We start from the raw sequence: 23620 nt of genomic DNA, 5'->3' as shown, positions 1-23620 counted from the left end.
TACAAGAGTACCCGGTTCTTAAGGTCATTGTGAGCAGTGCGTGACCTGACAGTATCGTCTTAAAGCAGCTCTACAAACTTCTCCTCCTCCACTTGCTCCAACCAGCCAATCTATTTTTACATACATTTTTTCATTGTGGTAAATGGTGAGTAGGTTTTGTCTGGGTGTGACACGTCTGCTAAGTTTCTTTAAAGTCATCCGCAGATTACCCCCTGGGTCTGTTAGGTTATGATGCACATACAAACTACAGCCTACAATATGTACACTAGCAAAGTTGAGTATCGCTGCAGTGGAAGAAGTGTTGTGTTGTAACATCAGCTGTGCAGCAAGTAACTATTGGGTACAGTTTGGTTCGGTCCTGATTCAGCCATGTATTTCAGGACATACCTAACTTTAAGTATGTCACTAGTCTCATTGACTTCCACTAAGGCCCCTGCTAGTAGTATTGACTTCAGTGGAACAATATGCATGCTTAAGGTTAGGCATGCTCTAGTGCTGTGAATCATGGCCTTACTAGATGAGAATTGATTTATAATGACAATATCTGTTTTATTCCTTGAAGCTGGATTTTCAAAGGGCCCTTACGGGTTGAGCACCCAAATCTGACTGGGAACTGGGCACCTCACTCCCAGACTGCATGCATTAGATGGCAAATGACGGACACTATACTCGTAATTGTCTGAACAGCACAGGGTCACAGATTGTATTTGGATAAGTGAGAGGGCAGCAATCATTTGAGCATTCAGCAACGAGGTGGCCTCGCCCACAGCCGGAGGTTCGTCCTGTTCTTCCCAGCCCTAACTGGGGGTCTCTGCTCTGCCCCGCTCACTCACTCCCATGACAGCAGGGCTGCAGATGGCGCCCTGTGCTGCTGCAGGAGCCATTCAGCAGCAGGGTGGCCTCCCCTTGGCCAGGGGCTCATCTTCCGCTGCTGCCTCCTCGCAGTCCTGGCCAAGGGTCTCTGCTCTATTAGCCGAACCTCTGCTTTATCTGAAACCCTTCCTTGTCCCCTAGAATGAGAGAGCCGTGGGGGACAGAGAAGGGGTTCGGATAATAGGGTTTCAGATAGGCGGGAGCATGCTGCAATACTGTATGTAATTCAGTGTTTAACGTTGTTGAGGATGATCAAATGAAATAAATCTCTAGGTAGTCAAGTTTTATTTTAATCGCCACATGAACTGGTGTGTGGAGTTACAGGGCAGAAGAATAGCATCAACTCTATTTTGACTGTTCAGGAGTCCGCTTGAAACACTGCTGACATATGGTGGGTATTAAACTTATCCGAGTGCGTGTGTGCGCATGTACAGGCGGGGGGACACACGGGCTGGAGAGGTTCTTTGTTAGGTGGGATGTTGGGCATGCAGCACTCTAGAAGGCAAACAGACTCTGGGCATACAGAGCAACATTTTGACCTCTGATTCTCTGGCTGCAGCTTAGCAATATCTGGCTCTTCACGCAGCCTCGCCCTACATAGTGTTTCTTGCCTTTCAGCAAGTGGTTAACCACAGCAGTTCTTGCTTGCAGCATCCTTTATAATGCCACGTGTGGACCTCCTGTGTAGTGAGAGCTGCAGAGCACAACTGAGGTGTGTTTTCAGGCTGCATGGGGCTCACAGACTGGACTGAGTGTGTGTGCCACAGGTGGGGATTGGGGAGCCTTGACAGAGCTATGTGGGGAAATTTTAAATTGTGGCTGCCCTCTTTATATCCGGCTCTGTTAATGCTCTTGGTCTCTCTCTTGCACACATGCTATATTCTCTCTCCGCTTTAAAAAACCTATTTGAATTCCTTGGTGCTTGCATCACCTGTTTGTCTTTTAGTCATGTTAAAACCTCCTTGGAAAATCAAAAAGGGTAATGAAGGGCCTATATATGTGTGCCAGAAATTCCAGGGCATTTATGATTGAGTAACAGCTGTATGTTCAGTTTCTGGATTTTTTGGGTCTCGGCTGAATATCCTGACCAGAGCAGACAAATTAATTACCCATCATTCACATTATTTTTATTATCCTAAAATATGCTGCTGCAATAGGAATTCATTGTCATGCTGGTGATGTCTCTCTTTGTTAATGTAGTTTAACTGTCTTTACACACACAGCAGATCTTTGCTCCCTTGCATGTCTTCTGGCATAGTTTCACACTCTGGATTAGCTTGCATCCTTTAAAACCACTGCTGATACGCCATGCTGCATCCTGTAATGTATTTTATTTCCTTGTTTCTGCACAGAGCAAGATGCTGGGCTGGATGCGCTCTCCTCAGTCTTATCAAGGCAAAAACAAATGGGGCAGGAAATCGGGAATGAGCTGGAGGAACAGAATGGTAAGAAAAGCAAAAGTTAATTTAATGAATGGAAAAATCATGTTTTTTCTAGCTTATCAAGTTTATTGTAGGCCCTACAGGAAACGCGCAGTATACTGCTGCTATTCAGTCAGTAGCAAGACAATACTGTGAGGGGTTTTGTATCAATAACTGTTTCATCAGTTGATAAAATAATTGATTTATTTTGTTATGCTACTTTCCTTCTTGTAAACAATGTACAGGATTCAACACTTAATGTATTCAGGGCCATCCATATAGGAAAGAATTAGCTAGTTAGGTTACTTGCAAAGAGATGTGTCTTAGCACGTATGGTTACCAGCAGCATCTTGTGTGACAGTAGCCATGTGTGAATAACTTAACTTTTCGTTGTCTTTTATTTGCTCTTGGATCCCATTAGGGTTCTTCCTCTCTTGGTCTCATTAAAAACTTTTGCCTTTTGTTATTAATTAAATGGGAATGTCTGTGGCCAGTGATTAAAGAACAGACATATTGTGTTTTGGATTTTGAGGATTTCATGAAATCAAAGGTAGGATCAAATTAAGTGAAGTACGGGGATCTGTAAATCTATCTTTTCTTTAGATTCTGATGTCTAACTGGTAAAGCTGATAAGATAAGCCTCTTGGGCCTGGGACCATCTTTTTGTTCTGGGTTTGTACAGCACCTAACACAATGGGAGTCCTGGTCCATGATTGGGACTCCTAGGCACTAGGTAATACAAATAATAAAAAATCTGCTGTTTAAAGATGCTATGTCATCAACTTAATTGTCCAAATGACCTGAACTGAATCCTCTGAGAGCAGATCTTCTGGTTTCGCTCATTCCTAACAATATAGTAATGGCTGAGTTAGAACTTTTGAAAACACTGCCAGTTTTCTCTGGCATGAAGATTTGATCCATGTGGTCTGTCGGGCAGTATTGTATCTAACCACTGAGAAGGCAAAGACCCCTTTACTTGCCAATTAACTATGTACTTCAATCTGCCTCCTCCATGAATCAGTGTTCTTCCCTATATTTTGTCAGATGTGATATTAATTGAACATTTCCTATTAATGTTTAGATAATATAAATCACAATTGGGTAGCCTCCATCCCAGCTCCCTGAGTAGGCTTAATATAGTGTAGCTTTCCCCATGCTTGTCTGACATCCTCTCTCTGACCAAACCAGGGATTTGTATCCATTGTTTTGAATATGTTGCCGTTTACTCATCCTCCATATTAGGAAATAGCCTTATGCAAACAAAGAAATTAGGAAAAGATGCTCAGCATAATTAAGTCCCCTCTGCCCCATGTGGATAAAGAAATTTTCAATTAAATATCTAATTTCATAAGTCTTATTTTAAATTATTAACCTTTTTTTTTTTTTTTTTAAATACAAACCAAAACACATTTATTTTCTGTTTTTACCCTCAAGTAACAGAATCCTCAGGAGAGGCCAGTTTTCCAGTTCTGAGTGAAACATCAGTCTTTGACATCTTGTAATCTGGAGCATGATCTATGTTCTTTTTAAACATGGAGGGGTCTCCAAAATCTTTTGTCTGTGTTTTCTCCTATGCAGCTTTGGGGCTCTGTAGTGTTGGTAAGAGTAAGTGTACCCCATAGCACTTTTTGTGTAAAGCTCTTTCTAAACAATGCAGCCTCAAAACATCTTGTTGAAGTAGGCAGGTTATTTAAACCTATTTTTCAGATTGAGAAATTGAGGCACAGATTGATTTGACTTGTCCTAGCTTCTGGCTAGTAAGAGTAGCGTAGAACCCCAGGAGTTCTGACTTCCAGTCCCTTCCGCTAGCTCAGGGGTGGGCAAACTACAGCCCGGGGGCCACATCCGGCCCTTCGGCCATTTTAATCCGGCCCTTGAGCTCCTGCCGGGAAGTGGGGTCGGGGGCTTGCTCCGCACGGCTCCCGGACGCAGTGGCATGCCCCCCCCCCCCTGCTCCTACGCGTAGGGACAGCCAGGGGGCTCTGCACGCTGCCCCCGCCCCAAGCGCCACTCCCGCAGCTCCCACTGGTCAGCACACGGCCCAGTGGGAGCTACAGGGGCAGCGCCTGTGGACGGGTCAGTGCGCAGAGCCGCCTGGCCGTGCCTCTGCATAGGAGCCGGAGGGGGGGACATACCACTGCTTCCGGGAGCTGCTTGAGGTAAGTGCCAGCCAGAGCCTGCACCCCTGCCCCACTCCCATGCCCCGACCCCCTGCCCCAGTCCTGATGCCCCTCCCGCCCTCCAGACCCCTCAGTCCCACCCTCCTGCACCCCAGAGCCTGCACCCGGAGCCCTCATCCCCCACCTTCACCCCAGCGTGGAGTCCCCTCCCGCACCCTGAACTCCTCATTTCTGGCCCAACCTCAGAGCTCGCACCCCCAGCCAGAGCCCTCACTCTCTCCCGTACCCCAACCCCCAATTTCGTGAGCATTCATGGCCCACCATACAATTTCCATACCCAGATGTGGCCCTCGGGCCAAAAAGTTTGCTCATCCCTGCTCTAGCTACTCGACAACACTGCTTCAAATGCCAGTAAAAATGACAACCATTGCCCAAGAGTTCCAAGTGATAAATGGTGACCATCACCCACTTCTTATTGTTGATCTCTCAGAAGATTTGACCAGATTCCGTGTTTGAAGGGAGAATGCTAAAACTGCCTGTCAGTCTCTGTTCATTATCTTACAATCATCATGATAATACCTGGCATTTATATAGCACACTTCAGCTGTAGATTTCAAAGCGCTTTGCAAAAGTGGGGAAATTGAGGCACTGAGCAAGTGACTTAGCTTCTCTCTGTGAATCAATGGCAAAGCTGAACTCCCATGCTTTATTTTCTACCTTATGCTTCTTCCCATGGCATGGGGCACAGTAGCTGGCCATTCCATTCCACTGGCCCACTGGAAAAGCTGAAATCCTTTGCATGTATTATCCAGTGGCTTCCTTCTCCTTTACCCGTTGTATTTTGGTTACTGTATGTAACTCTCAACAGACTTTTCTCACACACTTTGCCAATATTTGGTCACTATTATACAGTCAAAATGGACAAGCGTAACTGCCCCTGTAATCTCCATTGTATTCCAAATCTTTTCCTTCTTAAGGCTGAGTGGTGATGGCATCATACGTACTTTGGTGAAGCAGGGGAAGTTCATCTTCCTTCAATGCTGAATCAATATTTTTGTATTGGAGTCAAAATTTCCATCAAATGTCTATGGGAAGCTCATTTTCCAGATCACTAAGCTAGTCTGTTTTGGAAGTTCCTGCTTCCTAGAACTAGGCTGAGGTCTGTTCCTCACTTGTAAATGATTTGAATTAAATATTTTGTCATTAAAACTTCAGCTGCCTTATAATTGATCTAACCTCTGACAATCGCACTGGCCTACCTCTCTGAATTTTGTTGGTTAACCATTTCCCAAGCAGCCTAAGTTTGTAGGCAAAACCACTGTTGCTAACTGCTCTCTTCCAGCAGCAGCTCAGACAGTCTGCTCTGCTAAGGTTTGGGCTCTTTCTAGTTCATTAGCAATGGCCTGCAGGTATTTTTTCCTTTAATTTAATGCCCGTTGTGTAGCAATGCAATAAGAGGTGCTCCAGCCCCAGGGAGTACTATAGGCATCCCTGACAATTAGAATAATAGAATATCAGGGTTGGAAGGGACCTCAGGAGGTCATGTAGTCCAACCCCCTGCTCAAAGTAGGACCAATCCCCAACTAAATCCCCAAATGGCCCCCTCAAGGATTGAACTCACAACCCTAGGTTTAGCAGGCCAATGCTCAAACCACTGAGCTATCCCTCCCCCGTTTAAAAAAAAAATACTGATTTTTGCCCCAGATCCCTAAGTGGCCCCCCTCAAGGATTGAACTCACAACCCTGGGTTTAGCAGGCCAATGTGCAAACCACTGAGCTATCCTTCCCCTGAAGCTATTCCTTAATCGTGGTTCGTACATGTAAATGCTATTGTGTTTGCTCGTCTGACCAAAAATGATTAAATGTCATCTTTGGAAAGATGGTCTCTTGCCTAAGTCTGACCAAGCTGCTGAAGATAGTAATGCATCCAGGATTCTTAAGAGTCTTGTGGCATATTGTAATTTGGATCACCTTGGGAGATGGGAAGTGGGGAGAGGAGTAGGGGGACGTGCTAAGTATGTTCTTGCCAAGATTGCACTTAGCAGATCTAGACTTATTCCTTGTATCGGTCACAGGGCCTCTATGATCAGACATCTTGATTTCGTTGGGGCACTCTTGAGTTTTAATGGGATTTCACATCATTCCTTACCCAAGTACTATGGTAATCAGTATTCTAGAAATAGGGTGGCTAAATGTTTGCCAGCTGGACTGTATCCCTAGGATTGCTTTTCTGATCTGCTTGGACATCCAGTGCGTGCATGTTATTTTGTGGGAAGCTGCAGTGGAGAACAAAACAGAAACGGTACCAAGAGAAGTTACTTTTGCTGATGTTCAAAGAATAGACCTAGGACTCTGATCACCTTGGTTATCAGGGGAGGGGTGGGAGATAAATGATGAGGGTTCCCATCATTAGTTCCAACTTTGGCCTGGGAAAATTTTCTTCACGTCCTCTTATATTTGTGATATGGAAGAAGAAAAGCATGGAATAGATCAAGTAAGTAGCCTCTGGCCCTTTTGATGAGGCAATCACAATGCATTAATTTTTGGGGAATGCTTTCAGAAACTCTGAATGCTGTTTGTTTTACCCTCCTAGAGATGTTATTTTTCACTGTGGGATACTCGTATGAGAGTATAGTATTGCAAACATACATTATTTAAAGTGGACAGAGGGTTATCTGTGTTTGCAGCTAGTGTTTTTATTAGTTAGGAGAATCTTCAAAATGCTGTGGATCTCTATATGAATAGCCACTATGTTGTTAACTAAAAAGTTCCAACGGATTTTTTTCTGAAGAATTGATCTGTCTTTGTTATCTTAACTTAACTTAACAGAGAAGACCTTTGCGTAATTGAAAGTTAAGAAATGTTAAGGATCAAATTTCCAAAAAGGAAAAAGCTTGGAAATTCAGAGTTAAGGTTATGTTCTTATAAACATAAAATTTGCCCATGTACCTACAATCTTGTGCACCATCCATGTCACAAAGGGACAAATTCTCTACTAGTGTAAATACATGGGCTTCAGTAGAGCTATGCTAACAGAGAATTTGGCCCAGAATTATGTCTGTAACTACCGCAGTTACTGTCTGCGCTTATCACCTCCCCTTTATCAACAGTAATGGAAAATGTTGTAATTGGAACTTTAACAATGTTGCTGCTGTTGCAAGAACCAGAATAGAATCAAGCTTTATGTCTGTATCATTGCAGAGCCCATCCAGCTAATGGGACTAATCAGTACTAGAATACATGCAGTGAATCCTCAAATGGATGGCTCAGGATTGATGATAGGAAATAGGTTTATTTTTTCCTCGTGGTCACCAGTTCAGATCCAGGTTTATTAGTCAGCAAAGGCTATTATTACCATTTTCAGATGCATATGAAATGGATCAGTCATGGGCTACAAGGTCCCAGTTGATACTAATTAACTGCCAGTCTGACCCTGTGGATTGAATGGGAATTGAGACTGACAAAGACTCTTTGTTGACTCCGCTTGGTAGGACAGCGTGGAGAAAAGTCCCTGCTGCTGCCTCTCCTGTACCCATTCTATAGACAAATAGGATGGCAGTCTTGAGGGTTGTCGATCCAACACTTTCCATTATAATTAAATCCACTCCTTATAACTGAACCAGTCTGCTGTCTCTGAAAGATGTAGGGCTATTTATTGCTGAGACGCTTCACTACAATGGTGATGGATGCTGTTGAAACCCCAAATGTAGATGGAAATGAGCACTTGATTTTTCATCAGTAGGACTTTCAAGGCCTGTAACTAGCCTGGCGCACAATATAGCATGTGGATGTGTCAGAAATGACTCTGTCTAGCACATGATTATTAATGACTAGAATTATAGTAGAGGCCTTATCTGAAATTAGAGCTGTACGTCTACCTAGTAAGAGACGGTCCCTGTTCTAAAGATCTTACAATCTAAATAAGACAAGGGGGAGGGGGGGGGAAGAGAAAGGAACTACTATCTGTGGCACAGAGAGATTAAGAGACTGTCTAAACTCATACAGGAAATTGTGACAGAGGTGGGAATTGAACCCAGACCTCCTGAGTTCCAGTTCTGTATCTTTACCAGAAGCCCATCCTTCCTTTCTGGTACAGCTATTTCCCTCTCACCCAGCAAACATTTGTGTGATGAACTACCTCCCTTTACAGGTTGTTCTCATGGCTATTGTACACAGTAGAACCTCAGAGTTACAAACTGAGCAGTCAACCACACACCTCATTTGCAACCAGAAGTACACAATCAGGCAGCAGCAGAGACCAAAAAAAATAAAAATAAAGCAAATACAATGTAATACTGTGTTAAATGTAAACTATTTAAAAAAGTGGGGGAAGGAGCATTTTTCTTCTGTATAGTAAAGTTTCAAAGCTGTATTAAGTCAGTGTTCAGTTTTAAACTTTTGACAGAACAACCGTAACATTTTGTTCAGAGATACAAACATTTCAGAGTTACGAACAACTTCCATTCCCGAGATGTTCGTAACTCAGCAGTTCTACAGTAATTAGAAAGTGGAATCCTGAAGTGGTTTTACATTTCTGACTATTAAGAGCATTATTTTATAATCAAAACCAATTAGCATTGTATACAGAGAATATGTCTGAGCTCTGAATACTAAAGAATTGTGGTTGGGGGTATTATCTCATTGTTAGCATTAGCTTGATAAATAAGGAATGATTTAAGATATTCTTAACTTTTAAAATGTTAACAATCTTGTTTAAACAATATTTGTTTCCTTCATTTAGGGTCTGATCCTGCAAAACAGAGTTTCTTCTGAAAGGGGTTGAGTTCTCTCAGCTCCCCTTGTCACTGGGATTTGAGGGTGTTCAGGAGCTGCTCAGCACTTTGCAGGATCAGACTTAAAATAATCTCTTGAGAGGCACATGGTTCTAATGTTCAAGTTTAAAATAACCATAACCCATGGAGTGACTGACCTCAGGCAGCAGTTAATTTTTATCTATCCTCCCTGAGCTTACAGTCTGAGAGCAGAATTGCCGTCTGTTTAATTGCGGAATCTTTCTGTATCTTAATGCATATTGTTTAATTAGAACTAACCTGATACTGGGGGAAAAATTAACACCCTGTGTCAGAGAATTTTTTGTCCTGAATCATCTCATTAACAGAATACACAGCCTCAATATAAGAAATGCCAGAATCAAGGTTGCCAGGTCCCCTTGTGCGTATGCATTATGATAGTCTTTAATGACATCGTCACATCTTTTTTTTTTTTTTTTTTTTTTTTTTTTTTTTCCCCCATAGGATCCCTTTTTCATTCAGTGTTCAGGATGGATGGTGCTCACTTAAAGAGCAGCTATTTGTGGTATCTGTTTGTTTTAGCCTCATTGTTAAATGTGTGGCCCCACATATCCGATTGCTTCCAAAACATAAATAAATTTATTTTCAAGGAACGTCTGTGAGGTGAGGAGGTGGTACTATTCCCATTTTACAGAGAAATTAAGATCAGAAGTGTCCACCAATTTTGGCCCAATTTGAGATGCCTGGGACCTGAATTTTTCATGGTGCTTAAATGGTTAGCTGTTATGTTCAAAGCACAGCTCCCATTGACTTCAGCTTGCAGCTGTGGGTGCCCGGTGCTTCAACCAGTCAGACCTATGTTTTCAAGGTGGGGACCAGGGCCGGCTCTGGCTTTTTTGCCGCCCCAGGCAAAAAAGCCCCCCGTCCCCCACCCGCGGGGAACGCGGCAGGGGAGGGTGCCAAGCGCCGCGGGGAGGGCGGCAAGCCCAGTCGCGGCCCCGCTCTCGGGCCGGAGCGCCGCGCCGCCCCCCTCCAGGTGCTGCCCCAAGCACATGCTTGGTGGGCTGGTGCCTGGAGCCGGCCCTGGTGGGGACCCAGTGAATGACGAACACACAATTAGTGACCACCTGTGAAAAGTTTGTTTTAAGTGATGTGCCTAGCAACACACAGGAACTCTGTGGCAGAGGCAGAAGAAGAATCCAGTTCTCCCTGTCACTATGCAACTCTCTTAACCACAAGACCATCCTTTCTTTTCCTGCAGCCCCCCCTCCACTCATATTACGCACACCCACACATACATACACCCCCCTACCTCCACCCCCTCCCCACACAATATGTGGAGTCCATCCTTTTTCTCCTTCAGCATTTGTACTGCTTTATTTAGTGCTTGCAGAAACAGATCATCCAGTTTGTGCTTTGGTAGTTAAGATAAAAGCATTACATTTCTGAAGCTTGACTTGTCTGCTCCATACTAATACATACACACAGGGAATCTGTCTGGCCTCTTGGCAGAGTTAACTTTTTTCCTTGAATAGTTCAGGCTGTAAAATAATTGTTCAACATTTGTCTTCTCAATTATGTGGATTTTTCCATGGTTAGTCAGTCTCTAACTCACCCATCTCATTGTGTGTGGGGGAAGCTGTCTCCCTCCTCCCATCTTAAAGGTGATCAGCAGTGCATAAGAAAGACTGGTTGTGTAACATTGTTTTATTTCCTTAAGATCGATAAAGAAGCCCCAAAAGGTTTCTTAAAAGATTTTCTCCCTTCTTGTTCTTTATACCTTAAGCATCAGGACAGTCAGGTCTTACCTTTGGCTTTGCTGGAGGGCTTATTGGTGGGTCTCAGATGTGAATGGCAAGCTTAATCTGCCATTTAAGAAAAGAGCTTTTTCCCAACTGTTTTTGTTCATGTTTTTGAGTTAATTTTTTTTTAAATGAAACCAACAACCCACCCCCCCGGTTTTTAATAGTGTGAATAAAATAATTGTAGTGCCACTATCCACCTGGTTATCTCTTGAATGCCAGTCTCCTTATGGCTTTTGATGGACTGATCTGGGTTCATCTGGATCAGCTCAGCAGGATGTAACTTTCTTACTCTCTTCCCAGATAAACTTAATTGGTGGTGCTTCCACCCCTTCACTCCTTCCTGCCGGGATCACCGGGGCATCTTGGAAGGAAAATTCTAACCACAGGGTAACCCCGAGCTACCTGCCAGATAGTTGCAGACTCCCAAGGAATAACTTAAACACACACAATATAGTCACAGAGTAATTGTATTGAACAGCAAATAAATATAACAGGGTAATCCAATATTCTCAGGTCACCTGTGCCCTCCCCATGCTGATAGTAGCCATGAATTTCCCCACTAGTGATCTGATATAGCAAGAATAAAATTTTGTGTCCTATTGGTAAGTGTTCTCCGGGGCGCCCTTGATGACCTGAGACAATCTCTTCTGTAGCAGCAATAAACAGTTTAGCTGACCTGGTTCAGCACAGCCCAAAAGACTCACATGGGGGATAAGATGGCAAGTCCCTCCACAGGTTTAATAGACAGTAGGTAATAAAAGCCCTTACCTCCTAGCTCGAGGATGCAATTCAGGGAATGGGGCGGGGTGTCTCCCAAACAATTTATCTGCTTATTTAACTAAAAGATGGTACCCTCACAATTCTGACTGATTCTCAGGTTTACAGCTGAATCCGGACTCCTCAGAGGAGCTGACAATCACAGTTGGCAGCAGGGCTCGGGGAGGGGGGAGGGCGCAAGGTGGAAATTTTGCCTAGGGCGCGAAACATCCTTGCACTGGCCCTGGTTGGCAGGTGTTCTCTTCAGACAGGAATCAGGCTGCTTCTGTTCCCAAGATTTCCCCTCACCATAAAGGGACAGAGGGATTAGGGTGCAGATTATAACAACAGTCCTAAAAACTCCTAACTCCTAATCTCCTACCATAGAACTCAGATACAATCATTGTAGGCAGGCAGCCCTGACCCAGCAAGGGTAGCACTTGCCAAGTGGTAACTGATTTATCTAGGGAGCTGAAGGCCTACCTCAGCTGGACTGGATTGGGAGTTTTCCCTGTAAACTGGGAGTTATCTTGAGCAGGGAAAGGACCAAGTGTAGGGGTATTGCTTCCGGGCACCCAGAGGCCAGTTCTCAGGGGGACCCTGCGTGCACCTTGGGATGTTCAAGCTCACCAAACAGCAAGTCCTACCCTTTCAGTGGCTGGCTCCACACTCTCCCCAGATAACTTCTTTCTTCTCACAGTGCTCCTGGGGAGGGCATCTCATTGAAGACCTTTGTGATAGGCCAGGCTAGCTCTACTTTCCTGAGCATTTTCTTGTTCATCGTTTGACTCTCACCCCACTTTTGCTCAGACACTGCTCCTCCTCTGAGCTGGTCTGTCGCTTGAAATAGTGTCTCTGCTCTCTCCCTCTGGCTTGCCTGGCAAGCTGTGTCTGCCCTTGGCCCCCTAACATCCCAGGGACAGCATGCACCTCCCTGAGTTATTGGCACACAGACACCCAGGTAAGCTCCATGGGGGGATACGTAATGTTCTCCGTTAATTTCACTTCGTAGTTACCATCTCGTGTTCCCTAATGCTACCAACTCCACAGCCAGCCTTAGTCTTCCAGGAAGGGCAGAGGGTCAATGGGCAGACAAGACCTGGATTTCTATTTTGTGGATATATATATTTGTTTTACACACTTCCCCCATCTTTTTATGATGTCTGAAGGTGGTCTGAGGAAGCAGAAAGGCACAAACCCAATCTCTCTTTCTATACAGGCCATATTTAAGGAAATTTCACACCTGAATATGACCAGCAATTGAGTTGTATGTCTCAGCCTTTCATAATCTATATATGCAGCAAAGTAGCAGTAGGACTTAATGGACTCAGGGTGGCTTTTGTGTGAAAAGCTAGGAAATGACTAAAATAACTAGCCTTTTTGATCATCTTCCTCATAGATGCCTTGATCTCAGGCATCCAGCTTATGCTCCTTGGGCGCAGGCTGTCTGGTGTTTCTCTAAGGGCAGGGAAGTGTTCCAGACTGGGTTCCAAATCCTCTCCTATCTGTCCCACTCACTGGATCTGATTGATCCTCCTGTGGATTTCCTTTTGAGTGTCATGCCTCTGAGATGCTCTGATATGGTACGTTAGATGTCATGTCGTCAGTGTTCTTAAATGATTAGTATTTCTTATACAACCCCTTTCAAGGCTCTGTTTAAAAAGACACTGTTACACAAAAAGAACATGACACTTTCTTGGGCCTACTTGCTTAAGATAATTTACAAATGGTAGGGCTATGGAATAAGCTAGGAGAGTTTTTTCCTTATAAAAGTTATATTGCTGTAATGGTGACCCTCAGTCCTCTCTACCGTTTACTTAGGGGACTTGTGCAAATGTGGCTCCATCTGCTGCCTAGAGGATCAGTCCTCATGGCTTACTTACACAAGTCCTGATGGATATTTAATGTTCAGCAATAGGGGAGAGTCAAGACAGGTGGGGACCATGTGCCATTGCATCGTGGCGATTTCATCTAGTGGGCTGTTGGGTGCTTAATACCCATTTAATGGATTTTGCAGATAGCTTGCAGGAGAGTCAAAGCCTAGGTGGTTACAACATAGAGGAAGGAACCCACATCCCTGGTCATTCGATCATCATGAGATGTTACTGGAACCAGTAAGGACATTTTGAAGTCAGTTACCCATTAAGCCGTGAGTCCATTTGTGAACTGTACCTGTTGGATTCTCCTGTATTTCACACTGACCCTATGAAAATAGGCAAAGAACTGCAATAAAGTACTTTATTTTGTAATAGAAAAGGTCTCAGAAATCCTATATCCTGGATTATGAGAAGAGCAGTCACTTTATGCTGCTATGCAAGCTTGTGTTCTGGAATTCATACTGCCTGGAAGTTAGAAGGCCTGGTTGAGAGGTGTTGAACAGTTTTAGGAGTTGTCTTACTGTGTCTTTTCTTTAAATCTTTGGATTATCTTTTTCTGCAAAAAATGAAAACCTGTGCACATCTTGGAATATCAAACAGCCATTTTACCTTTTACCTTTTGGTTCATATGCTTCCCAAAAGAGCTGTGGCCCCGCTGGGGTGTGTGTGTGTGTGTGTGTGTGTGTGTTCAGTGAGTTGCAAGTAAGGAGAGAGCAGTGTTCAAATGGTTGAATTGCAACCTTGCAGGTGAGTGGCCTGTATATTGGGAATGTTAGCAGAAATATTTTAGTGCCTTTTCTGAGCATACGTGGATTCTTCAGTTCATTTTCCCCTTATCTGCATCACAACAAAATCTGAGTCCAGAATGAAAGTGACAGGTTACTTTCAATCTAATGGTGGAATAGGGAGGAGGGGGAGGGAAGGAAGGAGGAAAGAGATCCCTGCTTTCTCAAAGTTCGTCTCCTGTCATCTCCTTAATCACTAATCAGAGTGTGTAGTTTCTCAAGCATGGTATTGCACAATCCTTTAGAGCAAACAGAAGAGCTGACCATTATCATTTTTGCCTTGACTCAAAGCCCCAATGACTATTACTAACGTTAAAAGAACAGGAGTACTTGTGGCACCTTAGAGACTAACAAATTTATTAGAGCATAAGCTTTCGTGGGCTACAACCCACTTCTTCGGATGCATATAGAGTGAAACATATATTGAGGAGATATATATATACACACACATACAGAGAGCATGAACAGGTGGGAGTTGTCTTACCAACTCTGAGAGGCCAATTAAGTAAGAGGAAAAAAAACTTTTGAAGTGATAATCAAGATGGCTCAGTACAGACAGTTTGATAAGAAGCAAGTGTGAAAATACTTACAAGGGGAGATAGATTCAATGTTTGTAATGGCTCAGACATTCCCAGTCTTTATTTAATCCTGTGTTGATTGTGTCTAGTTTGCATATCAATTCCAGCTCAGCAGTCTCTCGTTGGAGTCTGTTTTTGAAGTTTTTCTGTTTTAAGATAGCCACCCGCAGGTCTGTCATAGAATGGCCAGACAGGTTAAAGTGTTCTCCCACTGGTTTTTGAGTATTATGATTCCTGATGTCAGATTTGTGTCCATTAATTCTTTTGCGTAGAGACTGTCCGGTTTGGCCAATGTACATGGCAGAGGGGCATTGCTGGCACATGATGGCATATATCACATTGGTAGATGTGCAGGTGAACGAGCCCCTGATGGTATGGCTGATGTGATTAGGCCCTATGATGATGTCACTTGAATAGATATGTGGACAGAGTTGGCATCGGGCTTTGTTACAAGGATAGGTTCCTGGGTCAGTGTTTTTGTTCAGTGATGTGTGGTTTCTGGTGAGTATTTGCTTTAGGTTGGGGGGTTGTCTGTAAGCGAGGACAGGTCTGTCTCCCAAGATCTGTGAGAGTAAAGGCAACTCCCACCTGTTCATGCTCTCTGTATGTGTGTGTATATATATCTTCTCAATATATGTTTCACTCTATATGCATCCGAAGAAGTGGGTTGTAGCCCACGAAAGCTTATGCTCTAATAAATTTGTTAGTCTCTAAGGTGCCACTAGTACTCCTGTTCTTTTTGCGGCTACAGACTAACACGGCTGCTACTCTGAAACCTATTACTAACGTTGCAGACAAAGTAGATAAGGTGGTAATAAAAAAAAAATCTTCTGTTGGTGGAAGGTACAGACTTTCAAGCTATACAGAGCTCTCTTTAAGGTCTGGGGAAGAAAATCAGAGTGAGCTAAATATAAGCTGGGACAGATTGTTAAATAATGCATGTTGTAGGTGGGCACTTAAAATGAAATGGGCAATTGAGGGTTAGAATGTTTTATAAATAAGGGGTTTGAAGTGGGCAATTAAGGGGAGCGGGCAATGTTGGTGTGTTATAAATTGTTGTAATAAGCCATAAAACCAGCGTCCCTGTTGAGTCCATGGTTTTTCCTGTCTAGCAGAGTTATGTATTTAAGTTCTCAGGCTCTTGAAGGTGTTGGGCTGATTTCCTTTGAGGATGAGTATTGAAAGATCAGATATGGAGTGATCACTATGAAAAGTGTTTGTCCCAAGGTGATATGGTGTTTTTGTTTTTATCATTTTTCTGTGCAAGTTCATTTGAGGACGTAATGATTGGCTGGTTTCACCCACATAGTTGTTGTGGCATTATTAATGTTTTTCTTTTCATTTGTTGAACACTAACATTGTGCTTGGCCACTGTACAAAATATCCAAGAGATACAGTCCCTGTCCCATGGCCTTATAATGTAAATGGATGAACAGTGGGCAACAATTTAGATGCACAAAGCATTGCATGACCAGAAGGTGGATTCTTCACCCAATTTTGCAGCAGTGTTTGACACAGTAGAGCTACAGAGCTCCACTGATAAGCTTTGTGGGACAAGTGTGTTGTGAGGAGGGTTTTCACAGCCTTCCACAGCAGCGTTGGGGGGACGGGGGAGGGGGAAGTTCCAGGGAAGGGCAGCATGAAAGGAGGGTCAGAGAGAAGTGACGCAATGTGAAAGGAGTTCCTGGGGTGGAAGGTGTGTATTGAGGATCGAGGTCAGGGGGAGGTGGAGAGTGGAGCGAGATGTAGGGTACCGCAGAGTTGTGTGGAGCTTGAAATCTACAGGGAAGCATTTAAACTTGATGTAGAAGGTGAGATGGTGTTAGTAGGATTCAGTTAGACGGCTGATATGTTCAGACCGGTTGAGTTAGGAACGTCCCTCCAGACTGACGTTCAGACCGTTCCAGCCCATTTCCATCATTGAGCAATTCCCAAAAGCAGAACTATGGCGGCTATGTCAAAAATTGATCCCCTGTAATGTTTACCAATTGCCAGACAGTTAGAATTCTTCCCTGGTCCCTTCTACAATAAATAAATGTAACATATGGAAGCACTTTAGTAATCAGCGCCTCACTGGACCAGAAAGCTGAACTAAATGACTTCTTGTAATGTTCCAACCAGAGTGAGAAATAAAGCAGGATAAAATTGGATATTCCACTAACATCTTATGTATAAACAGAACTCTTCGCTGTGCAACACTTGAATAGAAGATATAGCTTTCCTGCTTGTTTAAATAGCACTGTAATATAGTAGAGATCTGCTTTCAGAAATAGCCTTGAAAATGGCAGGTAATGCTCAGCTAAACTCAAACACTGAAATGGCACCATGAGTAGCGATTTCTAGATTGAGCATATAAAAAATTAATTGTTGCTAGACATCTGTAGAATTAGAGCAGCACTGGGCACAAGTGTTTGCTTAAACTAGATTGTATATTTCAGTTGTAAACATAATTGAGGTTAATGTGACCAGATTAAAAAGATACCATGTGTTTCTAAAGTGTTGTAAGTTAAGGTTCTAAAGAGACAACACTGGGGTGATTTTAAAACAAATAACCAAATAATTGTATTACGATTCTGATTCATTACCCAGTGTTATGACATGGGGATGGATATGTTTATCAAGTGAAATAAAAGGCAAATTCAGATAACGAAATACCAATTCGTAATTCATCTGGATGGAGTAAATCTATTATGGACTTTGAACTCTTTTGTGATCACTAACATTGTAAATAGATTTTCCTTCCTAAAAAATATCCATAAAGCCCAATGCACTTAGATGCTTCATTGTGATACCTCGTTGCCTGACTTGTAAGCATATATCCTTTGTACTGCCTTAGAGTTACAGATGACTGTGCGGGGGGGGGGGAAAGGACACTACACTCTTTCCAATAATTTCCTTCTGTTGCCACCCCCACCAGTCAGCTCCACTGGGCATGTTAGTGTAGATAATTCTGCTGGTAGCCTCAGGCATTTGAGTATAATGTATGTGTGGTTTTTTTTGTTTTTTGTTTTATACCGCTTAGGTAGTAGTAAATGCTACAGACAGTTTATCAAGGACTAGCATGGTTCTCTGTTATGCCATAGACCAGGGGTCTCAAACTCAAATGATCGCGAGGGCCACATGAGGACTAGTGCATTAGCCCGAGGGCCGCATCACTGACATCCCCCCTCGCTGCCCCTGGCCCTGCCCCCACTCCACCCCTTCCATGAGGCCCCGCCCCTGACCCGTTTCTTCTCCACCTCCTCCTCCAAGCGGTTTTAATAAAATATATACACTCAGTAAAGCCCCCCCACTGCACTGGGCTACACCACCACTCCCCCCCTGCTCTGCCTCTTCCAGGGTGGCAGGTTTGTAGAAATTTTGGTGGTGCCCAGAACCTGCCCCCCCAAACTCCACCCCCACCTGCCTAAGGCTCTGGGAGGGAGTTTGGATGGGGGAGGGGGTCTGGGGTGCAGACTCTGGGATGGAGTTTGGGTGCTGGGTGCAGGCTCCAGGCTGGGGCAGGGGGTGGGGGTGCAGGCTCTGAGATGGAGTTTTGGGATAGGAGGGGGTGCAGGGGTGAGGGCTGTGGGGCTGGGGATGAGGGGTTTGGGAGCATTGGAGAGGCTCGGGGTATTGGAGAGGCTCAAGACTAGGGCAGGGGAAGGGCAGCCTGCCCTGGCCCTAGTGGATGGGGGCACTAGGACCCTGTGGCAGCAAGTGATGCCAGAAGCTGGCAGAGCAGAGTGTGAGCTCTGGGGCAGTGAAGGGGCAGCAAGTGAGGCCGGGGGACACTCGGGGGAGGTGCGTGGGGGTGGCAGGCGGGGCCGGGGGAGAGACCCGGCCCCAAACATTGGGGAGCAGTGCTCGGGGAGCTTAGCTGCCATATATAATAACTCGGGGGTGAGGGGAGTTTGGCGGCGACAGGAAGTAACGGGGGGGGGGGGGGGTTTGCAGGGAGCTTGGCGGGCCGCAGGGAAGAGCTCCGCGGGCCGCGTGTTTGAGACCCCTGCCATAGACAATGGTGATCCCTTGTTCTGGAAGCAGACAAAACTAAATCATGCCCCTCTGCTCACCCCAGCAGAGCATAATCTTGTAGGTAACATTTCAACATGTCATGGTAAAGTAGATGCCCGGTCAGCTCCGATCCACGGCATCTTTGTTCAAGCATCAGGGTGAAAACGAATTCTGAAATATAAGTCCTACAAATATGCAGATTGCAGTGTTCTGAAATAGGCTGTAATGCAGGAATGAAACTAAAGATGACAATAACACAAGGCAGCCAGCTATCATTTATCAAGCCATGTGTTGTTCTGCCATCAACTTTCCCTTCCAGTGCCCGTAAACATGCATTGCCCTCTAAAGCCCTTAAAATGTGCCCTGCACATTGAATCTTTCTTTTCATAAGATCTCTGCCTAGAGTCTGCTGAATTCCAATCATCTACAATACTTTTTGTTGATTACACGGTCTATCCATGATGTTTTCATAATTCTTTTATAACACCGTCATTCGATGGATTGTAGGTTCTTTATTCTCAATTGTTTGAGTGTCACCGCTGTAATTTAACACAAACCAAATGTAAGTTTTTTAAGAGTTGGAATATAAACAGATTTATGTTCCCTCTCATCAAGTGTTTTATTATTCCAGAATGTGTCTTTCACTCTTGCTACTCTGGTGCTGACTTCAGTATCCAATCTTCCATCTTCTGTAATGATGCTTCCTAAGTAGCAATAATTTCTTACTTTGTTGTATGGAGGTGTTGTTCATTGGAATCTTGCATATTTTCACAGAATCCTTGCATGCCACCATAATTTTCTGTCTTGTCGACATTCAACTCTAGGCCATATTCATTTGTAAACTCCACTAACTTCATCAGGCCTTCTGAATCCGCCAACAGCACTTTATCATCTGCATAGCCTTTCTTCATTCCTGTCAAACTTTGCCCATATTTGGCTACGTTTTGAGCCTTTGAAAATCTCACTTGGGATATGCTCAATAGAGACTTTTTAGAGTTTGGCAACTAAATCCTCCAAAGATTTAATCTGTACTGAGTGTGGCCCATCTCAGATCTGCAGAGGCTGAGCAGGTCTTTCCCTGCAGTTGCACCTCCCAAGTGCTAGGGACCACCCTGGTGTTGGGCACTAGAATGAGAGTGCAAGGACATGCATGCTCTCTCTCTCTTCTCTCCCCCCCCCCCCTCCCTCCCCACTGCTTTTAATGCTCCCCCTGCTGGCAACCAGGCAGCAAGGAGGAGAAATAGGTAAGCTGCCTGATTGGAATGCAGGGAGGTGAGGAGCTGGACCGGGGGGAGGGGTGGGACGGAGTAGGAGAGGGGGAGACTGGGATAAAGAGTTAAGGGAGGGCCAATGGGGCACTAGGATGGGCAACCTTCATTCTAACATTCCTTAATTTTTTTAGTCCTTGACTTTACATTAAACAATGCTAAGTTTGTAGTTGCTTTGTATGTAATTTCAAACAGGCTTGTTACCTGCCTTTATTTTTTGACGGTTAAATTTTTCCATGTCTCTCTCTTATCCTGTTTCTATGTAGCAGGGTGTGGGTATCGTGTTACTATAATTGGGATTTTAGCTGGTGTTTATAGATAACGTGGTCTTTTGCCAAAGAAAATCAGCAGTGTGAATTGTACTCTAAAGTGGCTTTCCCAAACTTGATAATTTTAAAAGAATAGAAAATCAGATAGGTGGGGGATATTTTCTTTTGGCTGAGCTGTGACAGTCTCTGCCCCCCTCCCCTCCAAATGTAATAGTTCATATTAAAATAAGTATTCTACACAGTACTGTTTTGGCTTGCTCAGACCTCCAGCCCGCCGTTAGGCGGCAAAGATTGCTTTTAGATGGTCTGAGTTTGAGGCAAAGACGAACACTAGGCACGTTGGGCCAGATTCTCCTCTCACTTACGTTGGTGTAACTGTGGAGTAACTGGGTGCACAATGAGATCAACTGGGTTTCTTCTGCTGGTTTATGGTAGTTTGGTTCATTGTAGTAGGAAGCATATGGTAATGTCTAGCCTTGAATAGAATCTATTTAGCTTATGCACTGTCCTGTTCTTGTGCTAAATTGATGTTCTGATTGTTTATTGAAATGCCCAAGGGATGCTTTATTTTGACATTCATATTGCTAATGCTTTTGTCAGACAAGGTTATTTGCTCTTAAAGGAGAGCAGTGAAGACCTCTCTACGGCCAAGGTCTTATATATAATGTACAGTAGCTCCAGGGACTAAGATTAGTTTTATTTTTGAATGCAGTTTTTGCTCCCTTGCCCCATGCAGCTGGGATTTCTAATAGCGCTTTCTTTTAGTATCAGCTTCTGACTGGAGTAGATGACTTCAAGCTGCATTTCCATTTAGTTCTACAGAGGAGAAGGAGCTTCATCTTGTCATTTCCTACTCTCCGAGCATTCTGCCTGCTGTAAAGAGTGAACAGGGAAGTGGGCTGTGGGATCTCCTTCTTGAACTCTCCCTCCCAGCCTTTTTTGGGGCACTTTGTCATAAGAATAGCTCCAGCCTAGCTTTAGGCAAGCAGCAGTGGCATGAAATTGACGTGATTGTTGGTAATTTCACTGTTGCTGGCAGGATTCTGAAAAGCCAATGAAACTAAAAAGAGTCTTGGTAATTTCACACCTTTGCTGTTTGGCAGAGCTCTAAGCAGCAACATAGGCAGGAGGTGCTTTGCAGGTTCCCCTGTGTGACCCTGAATCAATTTGCACTCCATTCACATTCAGAATTCATCTTCACAATCATTACAGCCAGAAACTTATTTTAAGAGACACCATGGCATTGGTTCTCTCAACACTTGTTAAAGTAGTGAGAAAAGCAACAAAGCAAATTTAGTCACTCTTGGAGTTGAGGGAATATTTTACTGATTATAGATCCTAATCCAGTTCCCCAGATTGATTATGGTGGTAGTCGTAGTGAGACAAGTAAAATTAGTATTTGTTTTCTTTCTGGCACGCAAGATGTTTTTCATTTTTAAAATTAATTTTAAAAAATCTTAAATATACTCTGTATTCCCAGACCAAAAGTACATTAAGATGGAGGTAAGTTTGGGAGGACATGTCAGTAATTTAGGGTAAAAACAAATTACAGGGATAGTGCAGTTTTCTCAGAACCAAGCATTATAAATCCAAGAACTTCAGAGTTAAGGTTAAACTTAACAGAAATCCATCATATTAATGTATGGCAAGTTTCCCTTTTGGCATTCCCTGTTGAGTAGATCTGATGCAGCAGATGGTATTTGAAAAGAAACTTTAAGATTAATGGACATGTTTTGCTTCTGTTCCTCATAATTGAGAGGCTGGCACATAAAACTTCATAAAAACTCAGAGGTATTGCCCTTTCAAAATGCCTACCAATATCAATTGTTCTCATCAGGACTGAGGGCGTAGGCAGCTCTGAGTTAAGATGTCATTTTCAAAATGTCCATGATTGTTCTTAATGGGACTGAGACAACAGACTGACCAACGACAGACAGCAGCCATTTTGAAATAGGGCATTTCTTCGTGAGTTTCTCTGAGGGAGAACACTCTCTTTCAGCAAAGGCTGAAGAATAAACATTCAGTTGTAAAGAATAATGAAAAAAAGACCATTTATCCTAAAAATGTCTTTTCAAAAACGACCCACTGCAGTAGATCTATTCTATTTTTGTCTGCCAACTTTTGTTTTTGTTTTTTTTGTTTGTAGATAGACAACTACCTGAGATGAGATCATTCAGGACAAAAAAAAGTCTTTCTTTTTAGATGCTAAATTTCTTACAGCATACACTCTTTAAAATTTTAACTCATAAACTAATTAACTGATTTACTTGTAAATCCCCAGAAAATTCATTTTGTACTTGCCCAAAATTACACCACTTATTGTTTAAGATATGTCCTCCTTAAAACAGCACTCAATCTCTTTATTAAGTGCAAAACTCAACTTCCCCTTAACTCTGTTAGAGCTGCAACCAGGGCCTCCATAATAAGATAAAATTTAAAAATGTCATGCATGAAGTACTTATGAATTACTCCTGGCTCTACAGCTATGTGTCCTGATGACTTTTACTGACAACATCCACTGGGATGAAGACCTGATTAAATGGTCTCAGTTAGTAGGATAACTCAGGTATTTTGTTGGAATGAAGACATTAGATATTCTCCAGGACTCGGGAACATTTTCAGTCTATTGGAAAGAGAAAATCAGTAGACCTTGTTTGAATAAAGACCATGAGAATTGTTGTGGGATTTGGGGAATTCTATGGCCTGGCTTGTCATCCAAGTCATTAACATTTTCCATGCTCCTAAATTGTGGCTGCCTGACCGTTTATTTTGTGGAGTTAGAAGAAAGATTAAGAAAAACATTTTTATTTCAGAGTTGCTGGGAGTTGTTTGAGAGCATTTTTTTTTTTTTTTTTTTTTTTTTACAAGTCTCCCAGGACAATAAGTTTTAAAGAAGCCTGGTAAAAAACAAACCAATCTTAATAGAGTTGGATGCTATCGACAGAGAATTATAAACAGAGATTGTCATCCCCACCCCCCACCAGTTTATCTGTACTGTATGGCTTGTCCCCACCAAACCCCCCCCCCCCCCCCCATTCAATAAAGAAGAAATTCTTCAGCTATGTCCTGTAAAAACATTTCATATACTGGCCAGCACTATTGACTTTAGCAAGAAATTTGT

The 23620-nt window shown here is 43.4% G+C and overlaps 1 protein-coding gene across 2 annotated transcripts in view; it reads left to right on the top strand.

Moving 5' to 3' along the window:
• The window catches only part of STX8 (syntaxin 8), a 179582-nt gene that overhangs the window by 42826 nt on the left and 113136 nt on the right, over window positions 1–23620 (top strand). For both annotated transcript variants that reach the window (XM_065415726.1, XM_065415727.1), the window contains exon 6: window positions 2226–2318. In XM_065415726.1, the coding sequence (XP_065271798.1) occupies window positions 2226–2318 (93 nt within the window). The remainder of the gene's footprint in view (window positions 1–2225; window positions 2319–23620) is intronic.

The sequence above is a fragment of the Emys orbicularis genome, chromosome 13 (assembly GCF_028017835.1).
Source record: "Emys orbicularis isolate rEmyOrb1 chromosome 13, rEmyOrb1.hap1, whole genome shotgun sequence".
Lineage (NCBI taxonomy): Eukaryota > Metazoa > Chordata > Testudines > Emydidae > Emys > Emys orbicularis.
Note: the sequence above shows the minus strand (reverse complement) of the source record. Positions and strands in the feature narration are given on the sequence as shown.